We start from the raw sequence: 14,404 nt of genomic DNA on the forward strand, positions 1-14,404 counted from the left end.
TGATATGGCACATAAAGCGCACAGTTAATGCCCCAAAGAGACCCCTGCACCTCGGCGAGACACAATGTGCACGAGTATGACAAAGTTGTCATAATGCCGGGCATAAATCTAATTGTGGCAATAAAATTCTACAATGCGTAGTAAATAAATGTGAGGTGTGTGTTGGGAGTTAACCTGGTTAAGTGAGATAACTCTGCATCCAGATTTACAGGGCTATGTACAGTTATAAGGTTATTGAACTTCAATAGGGAATATGACTAGAATGAAAGAGTTAATCCACTGACATCTATAGTTTTGTTCGGAGTTCGAATTAGTTGAATTTGAATTACAAAAAATGTTTGCTTAAAACAAATTAAAACGATTAACTGTGTGGATTGATAACAGTTTTGCAGATAGCCCCGTCGAGTCGCAACCTTTGATATAAAACTTAATATTCCACATACCTTAAATATAAACTGTCCCATATCCGAAGCACGTTCGTTGGCCGAGCCTGAGGCACGTTTAAAGCAATGCAAATAGTCGCGGGTGAGCACAAAGTATCTGCAAAGAAAGAAAAAATGAAAGAAATACATGAAATCATGGTCTATGTGTAAAGGCCATTGTGCTGATCTCGTCTTAAAGGTCAATTGCTTAAAGAGCCACTCAATAATGATTATTAAATAATTATCATCTAAGCATATTCAACAATTGGCAACAGCTTGCCAATTGCCACTGCAACAATACATCCTCTGCTTCTCACTGGATCACCCACAGCGCTCAAAATTATTATTAATAAATAATAAATCATGCGGCAAAATAACAAACAAAAAAAAAACCCAGAAGTCAAAGCAATAAAACACTTGAGCAACTCAAGCACAAAAGCTACTTTACATTTTATGGGTTTCATAAGCCGATGATAATAATATTTTATCGTCACGATAACAGCAACGAAAAATATTTTATTTATATGCCAAATACGCATTTGATATTATCTCTTTTATTTTTTATTTATTATTTGTATTTTTTTCTTCACTTTTAACAAACACATAAACTTTGTTTGGGCAATAATGCATGGCCAGAAATACGCGTGTCTGAGTGAGTTGAAGCCTTATCCATTGATTTATTTATGCCCAAAAGTTTCTATGAAATTAGTTTTCTCGTTTTCAAAAAGGTGGTTTCAAAGTATTTGCAAATCGGTTGAACGACCAAGTTTCGCTTAAATAACGAGAAGTGGCAAATTGCTCACTTCCCAGTCGGCAGTTGGCTGAGCTCTGAGTTCTCAGCAGCTGCTTATTAACGTGGCCAAGTAAATTGTGCTAAGGCGAGACGATAAATGTTTTGTAAGCTCTTCGAGCCAATTCACAAAACCCAAAGATGCTTTCGAGCTGACTTCGGTTAATTGCCTAGCCATGTGGGCTTCTGAATAACGAGCTGCAGTGATTAGCCAAATGCTCCAAGCATGAAGCAAGCCCATAGTCGCAATGCTGCTGCAAATATGCTGATCGAGAGAACTTAATGACTGGAAACTTTCAGGTGAGCCAATGTGAAAAAACACGTTAAAATTGAACATGAACAACAAACAGTATGAATAATGCAGAATACTAACGAACGAATCGGAAATTCAATTGAAATGAAAGTACCAGCAAAATCAAACATTCGTTTGTATTTAAGCGATTATATAACAATTGTGCATTTTCAGTACGTAATCAAAACTAAATAAGCCAGAGGGTTTTAAATACAAAAGTCATTGGAGCGATTGTTAAAACCTGTTCATTAAAAGCAGCTTTAAATTGAAATCATTAAGCCATTGATTAATTGACAATATTCTCATCAAATTTCCAACACATAAACTAAAATAAATTATTTAGCCAATATTCGATCTTTGATGCGCAATCAAAAGTTGCATCAAAAACATCAGTGGAAGTGGACACTTCATGCTCAATTGGAAAGATCAAATATGCACAATTGATATCTGCGCTTAGTGACCATTAACTGCCAATTAAAAATATGCCGATAAGCATAATTACCAGCTGAGTGCTGTGCAGAGCAACGTAATTAAATTTCAATTAAGTATATGGCAAAAATAAACAAAAAGCACACACCTGGATGGCCTGTGGAGGACGCCAAACCTACCCAGAAACCCACTCAACAAAACACCAAATGCAATCAGTCAGTTGGTGAACCGATTCGAATTTTGCATTTTCTGCATTTCAATCTCATTTTCTGCAGTTCCAATGTGAAATGAAATTATGCACTTTGTGCAATTAACAACCCCCCGAGATAAATCAATTTGCATAGTTTTGCCTGGCCAACGCCGGGTTGAGGGTTGTGTCATTTTGGACTATTGAAAAAAGCCAAATGATTTCACATTTCTCTACTCAAATGTCTTCAAATATTGCTGATTATACCTATGATTGTTATGTTATATTTTCTGGTTTCTCCTTGCCACTTTTTTAATTAAATACTAATTATTCTTTCTATAAGCCTTTCCAGCACTTTGTCATGTATCTTAACCAATGCTGGTCTGATACGATTTCTTCTGGGTTTTCCTTAGTAAATGTTGCAAGAGTTTATTAGTTATATTAGTTATAAAATATATATAAAATAAATATTTAATAAATTTATGTATACGAGTATTAAATTAATAAATCAATATAAAAAGTAATAATTCGACAACATTTTTTGAATAGTTTGTGCTACGTTTTCGAACTTTGAAGTCAACAACGACATATTTTAGCTAAATAAATAAACCAACCACATCCTATTTTGAATATAATTTAGATATAACATTAATTTCTTATCTAGCTAAGTTAGCTAAGCTAGTTGAGTTCCCTGGTTAAGTTTCTAAGACTCGCTTACCTCTCCTTCCAGCGCGAAAAGAGCCGATCTCGTTGCTGCCAGAGCAATCCGCGCTTAATGGGTCCCGTCATGGAGGCCACAGGAATGCGACCCGCCAGCAGCGATTGCTGTGAATGATAGAGAAAAGAATGAAATAGAACTGATTAAAATACGCATACGCATAATAATTTGTCTGGGGCGTACATAGGTGAGGTAGTTCGTGTCTGCTGATTTTGCAAATTTGCCTTATTTATGATCAACATTTGCTGAGCGTATCAGCTGTTTTCGCTATCTGTCGCAGTGGTTGTCATAATTCTTTAGCCCCTGCACTTTATGGTATTTTAAATAATGTAAGCAACAACCAGCAAGTCGAAAACCTCTCTGGCTGGCTGCCTCCCATAGCAATGATTAATGTTGCTTTAAAAAGCCGCCACTTGCGCCGCTTTTCCAACCCCCTCATCCCCCTCATCCTTCTCATCCACCACCCCCAATTCACCCACATGCCGCACAGTTAGCTTCCCCCATTTAAGACACGTCTGCTGCACCATAAATTCCATTTGGGTGTGTTTGGTGTTTTATATTTTCTTGCTGGTTTTGTTGCGTGGTTTGCTATTGTTGGTTGGCTCATAAAGCCAATTTATTATCAAGCTGGTAGTGTTATAATATTTCATATTAACAAATGTTAGCTGATGAACATACATGAAGTTGTGTTGTGCTTAATATAACTGGCTAACTGGCCCGCAATGTGGCAATTATAATGAGTTAATCTGTGCGGCTTAAGCTTAAATTAACAATTAAATTTAGCGGCTTTCACTCAGTGATGAACTCGTTGCAAATATTTCAATTTAACTTTTGGATGTTGTGTAACATTTGAAAGTGAAACTATCTAATATGAGCACATGCATCTAAATATATATTGTTATATCTAACATATATATATATATATTATTATATTATACAAGTAGAATGAATAGAAAAATTATATGTAAATCTAGCTCCATAGTAAATAATTAAATGTGAATTATTTATATTTCTTGTTTAACTAACTTAAATGTAATATTTTTTATTTAAATGATTAATATTATTAGTTAACAGGCTTGTCATTTTGTATTTAAACTTAATTTCTGCTAAATGACATTGAATTTGGCGGTGTCAAATTGCTTTCAAGTCTTTAAAGTGTAATTATTAAAAATACTTCTAAATATATATTTTAAAAATATATGTATTGATTTTAAAAATTTTATATTGATTTTAATATAAGCTACATTTGAAAAATAAAATTAATAATTATATTTTTGAGAGTCTTCTGATATTATAATAAGGAAAGAAAAAAAACGAAAAATATTCAAATCAGTGTTTCCTTTGTCAACTATTTAATTTATTGCATTTTTATTACTTAACATACAATTTAATTAATTCGAAAGTTTCTACAAATATCTGTCAGCTTGCAACTTAATATGCCGCCCACCAAATGGCCCCAATTCCATGAATAGAGTCCAAACTCATTTACTCATTTACTCATTAAATCCAATAGCTGCTGCACGTTTCTCCCAGAAGCAGAAGAACAAAAAACAAAAAAACTCAGTCCACAAAGTCGTAGTGAATTGAACAATAGTTTTTAATGTGCTAAATTAAGTTTCGACTGCCTCTTATATAGATCCCCTTTACTTCCCTCCTCACAGCGAATAATCCGCACAATTTCCTAAGGTTTTTTTTTCTTTCGGTTTTTCCCTTTTGTTGCTATATTGAATTTGAAGTTAGCCAAGGCATGTTTGTTGTTCTTGGTCTTCTGCTAGATTTTGTTGCCGATGTTGTTGTTTGTGTCTGGGCGCTTAAACGTGACTACCGTTAATTTGGCCAGAACCTTATTAAACGCTCTGGCAACAGAAAGAACCGGCAAGAACTTCGCCATATTATACTTAGATTGTGCCGCCGTGATAAACGGAAGACGAAGCACCACAAAAAAAGTATCTTCATTTTCGGTTTGAGCAAGAAACCCAAAATAATACAGCGCACCAGAGATTTATCGGCTTGAAAAAGTATTTCGAATTAAGCAAGAGCTTTGCTGATTTTGCTGCTGATGATATCATTTCCCAGATTCCAAATTCACATACTTTTGACTTTAGTGTGTCCACAAGACACTTAAATAAAAATGCGATTGATGCGACAGAATCAAGCCGGCGTAGCTTTCAGAACCCATTGACCACCATCAAACGATAATTCATTTTTGGTATTCCGATTCCTACCTTTTTTTTCAAATTGAAAGCCCGTTAGCGCCCCGCATGGCCCCATTGATTGATTTTTCGTTTCGTTAGTTATCTCTGGCTTTGGCCATAAGCATATCATTAAGCCGTACGCTTCGGGCCAAATGGTGCCATCGAGGTAGCCACAACGAATCGTCGTATAGCTATTTTTATGGCTTTATAATGAACACCCTAATGTTTGACATTTGTTGGCCGTCAGTCAGTTGATACATAGCTGTTGATTTGTTTGCTGATCTTTGGAAAGAAGCTGTTGATATTTAGCTATAAATTTTGCTAAATGTTTTTTGGGGCCATTTGTAGTGGAATTGACATATTTTAAAGCTGGTTTCTGAGCTTTGTTATAAGAATTTAAGTATGAATAGCTAAAAATTAATATGGGCACATTTTATTATATAAACAAAAAGCATTTTGTTCAAACAACAAATATTTGAACAGCAGATGAAATTTCTAGCAAAAAATTTGCCAGAATTTTTTATTAAGTGTATCCAGGAAAAAAATATATTTAATATTTTTTTTGTACAATCAGTTGTATAAATAAAATTAAATAACAAAATTAAATAAATAGAATTTGGAATGAATGGATTTCAATGGACTTAATCTATTTTTTTAAGTATGCATATTGATATAGAGTTAATAAATATATATTTTTTTTTTATAGATAATTGGCTCCATTTCACTGAAAATTGTCAATCACTGAAAATATACACCTTAAGCATATATTGGGATTATTGTTGATTTTAATGCAATTAAGTTTGCAAAATTGAAATTATAATTTAAAAAATATTCTGACTGTTTTATTTATGTAGCAACAAATTTGAAATTTACTTGACCTCTTTCCATCATTACTCAAAGCTGTAATAAAAATGAATGCCAACAGAATAAAAACTTAGTCAGCATTTACTAATAAAGCCAAACAAACAAAATAATTTTAAAGAAAAAATTTGAAAAGTATAAACACACAACAACAAAATTAAATTAAATTTTCGTCACGTTCTGTTCATGTAAATTATGGTTGAGTATATCAAAGGTTGTTGTTGTTGTTGTTTTCTAATTTTGTGCCCCATGTGGCGACACTGAAAACGGAAATACAACCCATAATTGTTCCACACACGCATCTGTGGAGCTGTAAAGCTTTCGTAGAACTTTGTTTTTATGACTTAATGTGAGTTACTTTTATGGCCAAAAGTGTGGCAAAAGACGACTGTGCTTGCAACTGCAACACTTGACATGGCTGAGGGCTAAATGTGATGCAAAAATTGTCATAAATCAATCGAGTATCCGAATGGCGTAAAATAAATTGAAAATATGAGATGAACGCGGCTGTGGATAAACATCGATGATGACACAATTACTCAATGATACGACTATATATAAAATCGGTGCCTTCACAAACCACAACCAAAACCAAAAGCAAAAAACCAACATATAACAAATCATGGTTTATGGCAGATCCAAGAAAAAGAGGAGCGTCAGCATCTGGCTGAGGTTGGTTCTGTGTTGGCGTCTCATTGAAGTGGGTTGGTGTGCGTGTGCGTGTGCGTGTGTGTGTTGAAAGTGACTGGAGGTGCAATGCGAGGGTCGATTATTGAATTAGCAACCTTGGCAGGCTGAAAACTAATTTATCAAAATTAGATTACGTTTTTCATAATCTTTTTTTTTTTTTTGGTCAATTAATAAATGTAATTTATTATTTTCCAGTTTTCATGAAGAGACGAATAAGTAGTGCTGGCAATGAAGATGCAATTAATTTTGCATTAGTGGCTTAACACCACAACTGATACTTAATGTTAATATATTTTAAAGAGGTGCACACTTTGATTAATGAGCATTTTATTTACAGAAATGACATAACTTAAAACGTTGCTTACTCTTGCGAATGCTAATAGAATATAAATGACATAGTAAAATGATTCTGCGAAGACTTAATGAGAAAGGCAATAAAAACGTCATATTACTGAATATATTGGTTTATTTAGTATTTAATATTTATATATCCGAATTCGTGCTCCCAAAAACTAGGTAGAATTTTTTCCTGTATCAAATCTTAAAATATATATTCACTCAAATCAAAATAAGACAAGGTAAAGGTTAAAGTCATTGCCTTAGAGTCAGTGGCTTAATTTTCTACCCTTGCCTGTGCTGGAATATAAACAAACAACCCTCTAAGATATTGAGTTGGCTTGTGGGCAGTCTAGAATAAGATGCTACATTTCGGAATCACGATTCTTGTCAAGAGTTTTGCCTCTTTTACTACCTCAATGCCAGCACCAATTTCGAATCAAACTGGGCCATTCAGCATGCCTTTTGTTTTTTGTTTTTTGTATGCCAATCCAATTAAAAACCACTAAAAATACGCCATAAAAGGCTGGGGACCAGCTCGGCTCGGTCAGACCAGACCCGGTAATTATGTAAGCGGCACAGACTGACTGCAATAAAAAAATATACAAAAAATACCACAAGAAAATTGCAGACATATTTACGTGCCAATTTGGGCAGTGTCTTGAATACATCATTAAGTAAAAAGCACGCCGGCAACATAAGTAATAAAACTTCAACTTTTCCGCTGACAAAAGTGCGTCAGCTTCCTGCACTCGTTGGGTTTTCACACAACAAACAAACACAAAAAAAAAAAAAAACGAATACAAACTCATTTAAAATGCAGTGGAAATGGGGGCATTAGGCTGTTTGAGTTATATAATCTTTTATTTTATTATTATTTTATTTGGCGCGGGAAAATGTAAATAGTCATGTTCACAGATGTAACGAAAGTGACAGAAAAACGGGAAAAACTGGAAGAGCTCTTCATCAGAGCCTTCGCCTTCATAAGGAATCTGTCATAAAAAACAATTTGAGACATTTGCTTATCTGACTATCATTGCGCATTATTTACTTTGTTTACTTATCAAAGCTAACGAATATACTCGACAATGTTTCTTCAAGTTGGCTTATGGCCATGTCGCACCGCGTCTGAGTTGGTTATTTAAAAATAAACTCTTTTAAATGCTGTTTGCACTCTGATAACAAATATCTTTAAATAGCAGACAAATAGTAGCTGTGAGGCAAAGCGAAAAAAATATTAATTTATCTATTTACATAGTGAGTTTAAGTTCTTTTTTTTCTGAATGTAGATAAGAAATTGTTAAATGCCAGAAATAAGAAGACCGATTTTATACAGTTGAACAGATGATATAGCAAAATTAAATATTATTCCATATGTAATTTGTACGCAAAGATCTCTCACTTTTCTTGACTGGTTGTAGTTCTTTTTTGATTTTCTGATTTCTGATTTCTATTTAAAATATTTTATATAAAATTGAAACCTCTAAAAGTTAATACAGATTAGCAACAAAAGCATTATTTGAAATAACAACATTAAAGACCTCAAAGTCATTGACTTTTGTATAAAAATAAATGATTAAAACACATTTTTCATAATTTAATTAGTCATACATTTTAACACACACAGTTACTTGACTAAAGCGTTAAAAATCAGTGAAAAGAACGCGGGAAAACTTAACTCAGCGGAGTGAAAATTGTGCGAGAGTAGCTGAGTGTTGTAGTTGTGGAAATGGCAAACTCAAAGGTAGCGTAGGAGTCGCATTTTATAATTTTTATTACATTTTTCTTTAGTTTTTTTTTTTTTATTGTTGCCACTTGAAAGCACATCAAGTATTTATGACTGCCTGGTTGGCTGGGTTGGCTTGGATGGATGGATGGATAGCTGGCTGGCTGGCTGGATAGGTGGATAAATTGCAGAGTTACCGACATCAAAAGGCAAACAACATGATTATAAATACAACAACCACAAAACAAAAAATCATTTTATGATTGCTATGAAAAGTCAAGTCAAAGGAAAATCTGTGTAAAAACCAGCACCAAATGCAGCAAATGAAATTCAATTTCCAAACAAGCCATGTTGAAACAATGTGTGAAGTTGGTAAATCGTTCAATATTTGCTCAGCAGTAATTGAAAATCAACTTTGGCACATAACGCGACACGACTATCTGTATCTGGGCATCGGTTATATGCAAACTCACCCAGTAAAAGTCGGTTGATAAAATCATGACACGCACACGTCTATAAGAGATGTATGTTTACAATGCTATAAATACAAATTTATGGGCGCTGCATAAAATCGCTTTTGTCTACCACGACGACAATCTGTCGCCTATATTTTATATATATATATATATATATATATATATAAATATATATAGGTAGATTCTTTTTTTCACACACACACACACACACACAACACTAATGATTCTTATGTGCTGCTAAGCAAATGTTTAGCTATCGGAAAACAAATAAAATTGTTGCATTTTATGTATGATGACGGCGCTGCGAGAAAACTCTACCGCCACGAACGAACTTCCATTAACGACTATTCAAAAATTCTGAGCGAAAAATAAATATATATTTTTCATGCCACAGCCGCCCAAACATTTTACACATATGGCAAAAACAAGCCCAGTCCATTGTGCTGCTGCCATTCTACACACGAGCACGCAAAGTATCTGCGCGCCACAAACAAAAAAAAAAAAAAAAAATGTATCTGTATCTGTGTGGCTGTAGCTGTTGCCATTGCCGTTGTCGTCTGCCGTGACGTGACACACATGTGGGCAATTCTATGCAGCCAATGCTAGTTGCTGTTCGTCTTAGTGTTGTTTTGCCAAACATGTGCTTACGGTTTTTTTTTAGTCTCTCGTTTTCTTGACTGGCTTTTATGGTTTATGTGTTAATAAGACGACCTTCAGACCGCTCTGAGATATTTCTTCGCTTTTTTTTTTTTTTTTTTGCCATATTCTACAACCGAAAAATAACATACTTAAAATGCTAATAAACTTCACTTGCCTCACAGAACGTTGACCAAAACTACGTTTTTTGGAGTTACGCAGTTGAGATTCTTTTAAGTTGCACGCAGTACTCTTTTACTGTTATTTAAATTACTTTTTATTATCACTTAAAATCTGTGTGGATCGAAGCCGTTTAAGACTGGTTCTGCTTAAGTTACTGAGGTATTTGAAGCCACTCAAGTAAACAATGTTGGTAATTTATGGACATATTTTATAGTTGTTGATTTTTGTGACATTTCATATTAAACTCTATAAATAAAACTTTATATAACCTACACAAATATTTTTAGTGCTTTCAGCTAGCTGCATATTTGGCACTTGAAATAAAGTATTTTCAATTAAACAAGCTAATGAATAATATATATCATTTACTTTTTTATATAATATATATTTGAATCATAATAGATAATGGCATTTACTTGATGTGGGAATTATTAAAGAAAGTATGCAAACAAACATTCCCAAAATTCTAAGCAGCATGAGATACATTTCTAAGCTCGCTAATCTATCCATTCACCATCTCAGCAACTGAGTTGCATAAGCACTTCTGATATTTCACGCTGTGCTACATTGCTCAACGGCTTATAACAAAGCACACCCATTGACCTTCACGGAGCACTCGAGAAGCACTCGCCATGCATCAAACCACTCAACCCGCTCAGAAACCGTTATCAAGCCCACATATTTGGGCATGTCAGCCAGAGTGCAAAAACGTTCAAATTCTGCCACATGCAGCTCACTCACTCACACACACACACACACACAGATTTGAGCATTCAAAAGTCATTTAAAATGCAATAGAATACGCGTCTGCCACTCGCACAATTTCATTCTCGCAATGGGGAGGCACAGTCCGAGCCATCCAAGAACAGATGCCTCGGCGGAACCAAAGATCCTGCCGCGCTCAAAGAGGCAAAAATACCAACAAAAAAAAGGCATGCGAAATAAATGAAAAGAGGTACAAGAATTTCTGATGTTCTCGTGGTTTCTCAGAAATGAACAGCAAACTAAAATGGAAAAAGAAGGAAAAGCAACAAAAATACATCATATTTGGTGTCGTCTATGGACCGGTCCGAGGCGTCTCGAGGTCTGCCGAAAAATTGCTAACAAGTTATGCATGATGAAGGGGAGGACCAAGAGCCAAGGGAGAGGAATAGCCCTTGAACTTGGGCCAGGAAGTGTCGGTCGATTGGCAGTGCCAAAAACCGTTTGTCGGCTTGTCTTATGTGCTAGATAAGTGTGTAGGTATTGGGAATACCCTTTAAAGGCAAGTGATTTATGTGCCCAATGATATCATTTCCTCGGACATACGTTTTCTAATGAAATTGAGTTGTTGTGAATTATGACTTGATTATATTTTATGGTGCAAATATTTCAAATGAATTTTCCAATGTTCACTAAGAATTGACTATGACTAAAATTTAAATACTTATAAAGATCCCCTTATTGAATTTGAAATTGTAATTAACTCGTTTGTTTCGTACATATGCATTTCCACAACTTTTTATTAGCCACTTGCATTGAATACTCTTTAAACTGCTTTGGAAATACTCATTTTTCCTATACAAGACTCGGTTTTGTTTTTTCACATTTTTATACAAGGTCATATTGCGATGGCGTCATAGTGGTTTGATAAAAAGCAAGTAAGAACGCCGTAGTCGAGCGCGTTCGACAACGATATACCCTGCACCCAGTTGTTAAATATATTCTACTTTTATTGAAGTATAAAAGAAAAAGTCTTTGCTATCTGAAATTGATATATATTGATAATCGCAAAGCTCAGATTAAATAGCCATTTTGTCATCTTATGTATACTTCTTTATATCATCTTCCTGTAACATACGTTTGCACAAAACCATTATACCCTCTTTACCCATTCTTAATGGCTTCAGGGTATTTTGAAGCGATTGTCGCTGCCTGCCTCTTTTTGGCGTGTTGTGCGAACCACTGCATAAATATGCACAAATTATGACTACATTTCATCCATACATTTCTTCAATAGTTTTACGAGCTGCATTTGATGGGAGCCCAACTGATTCGCATAAGCAACAAAGCTTGAAGTATATCCGAGTATCTGTGTGGCGTCTCAGTATCTATTAGCTGCAACTAAGTAAGCAAGCCGAGCTGAGGTTACGCCTCCTCCCTCTGCTGGGGCGAAGGCAAAGCCATTTCGCATGCTGCTAACATTTATGCAACATGTCGAGAGCAGCAACTTTGTATCGAAATACTTTTAGTTGGTGTGTGCGACTGCGTCTGATTATGACATTTAACATGAACACGTAGCGAACGCAGCACATGTGAACGATAGCATATATATATACATCTATATAATTTTTTGTTCTCTTTGCCATTTTTACTAGACACGAACGCACAGCATGGCAGCTGAGGAAATAGCAAACGGCGAATGGGGCAAGAACTGCAGGCCAATTCTCTTTTTCAGCTTCATTCATTAATTTCGTGGTGCTGCCTGTCATATTTTGCTCTCTTATCGCGGTCCCAAAACGAAATTGGCAAACATTTTGAAGCGGCAAATAAAAAAAAAAACTTTATTGCAGCACACACAAAATGTTACCACAGCTTAAGCATTGGGCACCAAATTGGTGTTTGTCCATGGCTAAATTGGCTTGTTCCAGTGTATCTTGATAAACACTGACGGCCTAATGGCAGCAGAGTCAGCGTATTGTAATGGAAAATGTTTTTAGATTTTCCTACCACTTTTTTGTTGCTTGTCTGTTGAAGTTTTCTGTAGAAATTTCTGCTGTTGAAACTCACCTGCAAAGAGAAAGAGCGAAAGAGTTGTGAATTAATTAAAATGTATAAATCCATATATTAATTATAATCCTTGTACACTTATCTTCAATCTAATATCTCAAAGGGAAGGAGAATGGGTGAAGAAGTAAATAAAAAAAAGTACACAAATAAAGTATGCAACTCTTGTTCAGTTTTTTCAGTTTTTTAGGTATGCCGGATGCACAAAAGCCAATTAATTGAAACTTATGTATTGAATAAATTGAAAACTTGTATTACGTTGCCCAAAGTATATTTGTATTTCAAATTCATTTCCGCCTTAATCAAAGATAACATTATTTTGATGTTCAAGTGAAATAAGTAAACAAAAAAATAAACCGAAAGAATTTAGTGTTAATCAAAGCTAACATTATTTTTGGATACACATGAAATGTAAATTTAAAAAATAAATAACAACAATTGAATAAGATTATATTTATTTTAAACTACATTATGAATGAATCTTTAATGATTTTAAATTATTTCGAATATTATTATATAAATGCGAACCATTTTTTTTTTTCTTATTTTATATACAAATTGAAAACATTATTAATATTAATAACTTGATTAGTTTTAAATTGAAATGGAAACATAAGCTTCTTATCAGCTAACTGGATAATGTGATGAGCTTTAACATTCATACAGTATAAATAAAGTTTTACTTTCAGCAACAATCGAAACAGGAATCAATAAATATGCAAAATAGCCATAAAAATGTTTTGCTTTTTAGTGGCCAGCTTGAGAGTGAAAATCAACCATAACAAAAGACATAGAATAGCTAAACTGTAAATATTCAAGAGGGTCTTATTCATCACTCAGTTATGCTATAAGCATTTAAAAATTTGCAATTCGAAAATGACTTTTAAAAAAATGGGAATTTATCACCTCTCAAAACGAGTTCTTCAACGAAATCAAGTGGAACGAGAACAGCTTGCATTAATAATAGCAACAAGTCAAGTGCCAGTGACGACTTATTTGTCACTAGAGCCGCTTGTTATTGTTGTTGTTGTCGCTGTTGTTGTAGTTTGTGTTGCTTTTATGGTCAGCGAGCGGCGTGTGGGCGTCAATTTAAGCGACAGGCTGCGGCATGAGGCATGAGCCAGCTGTGTAAGGTCAGGCGTTCACCAGTGCGTATGAGCAATATTTTTTTAATTGTCGCATTAAACAGTTAACGGGCGTCGCGATTGCCAGCCCCCTCCCATCCAATCCCCACTCCCCCACCTGTTTTTCCCTTGTGTTTAATTATTTTTGTTTTGTTTTATTTTTGCCTGCATTTAATTGTTTATGTAAATTAGACTTAACTTTATGATGAGCAATTTAAATACACATTCAGCGCTTTTTTTTTCCGCATTTGAGGAAGTGAACGCAGCTCGAAAGTATCTGCAACTCTCAGCTACTTTTAGCTGTACAAATAAAGGTGTGAACACATTTTGCGAGTAAATGTTAACAGGGCGGCTTGTCTTATTAGAGACTGAGGCGTAACTTCGTGTCAACTACGCCACAAATGTTGCCGCCACAACATTTCAATTGCGTATCTTTGAGTATGTGTCTCTGCAGCTGGTTGACACTCTCAGACATAATTGGGAGGAGTTGTCATGTGCTCGTCGAATATGGATTCAGAAGCTACGTCAACATCAGCTTAGCACACACAATTTGCGGTCAAAGTTCGTGTCATT

General features: G+C 34.7%; 1 protein-coding gene across 8 annotated transcripts in view; it reads right to left on the minus strand.

The window, feature by feature from the left end:
• LOC6566568 overlaps window positions 1-14,404 on the minus strand; it is a 54,889-nt gene that overhangs the window by 9,211 nt on the left and 31,274 nt on the right. For 6 of the 8 annotated variants that reach the window (XM_032739452.1, XM_032739448.1, XM_032739449.1 and 3 more), the window contains 2 exons: window positions 2,839-2,945; window positions 444-540 (listed from right to left, as the gene is read on the minus strand). In XM_032739452.1, the coding sequence (XP_032595343.1) occupies window positions 444-540; window positions 2,839-2,945 (204 nt within the window). Of the gene's footprint in view, window positions 1-443; window positions 541-2,838; window positions 2,946-9,119; window positions 9,162-14,404 lie in introns of those variants that run through there. The other 2 variants (XM_032739454.1, XM_032739455.1) reach the window with 1 other exon arrangement.

The sequence above is a fragment of the Drosophila grimshawi genome, unplaced genomic scaffold (genome assembly GCF_018153295.1).
Source record: "Drosophila grimshawi isolate 15287-2541.00 unplaced genomic scaffold, ASM1815329v1 contig_1377, whole genome shotgun sequence".
In the NCBI taxonomy this organism is placed as follows: domain Eukaryota; kingdom Metazoa; phylum Arthropoda; class Insecta; order Diptera; family Drosophilidae; genus Drosophila; species Drosophila grimshawi.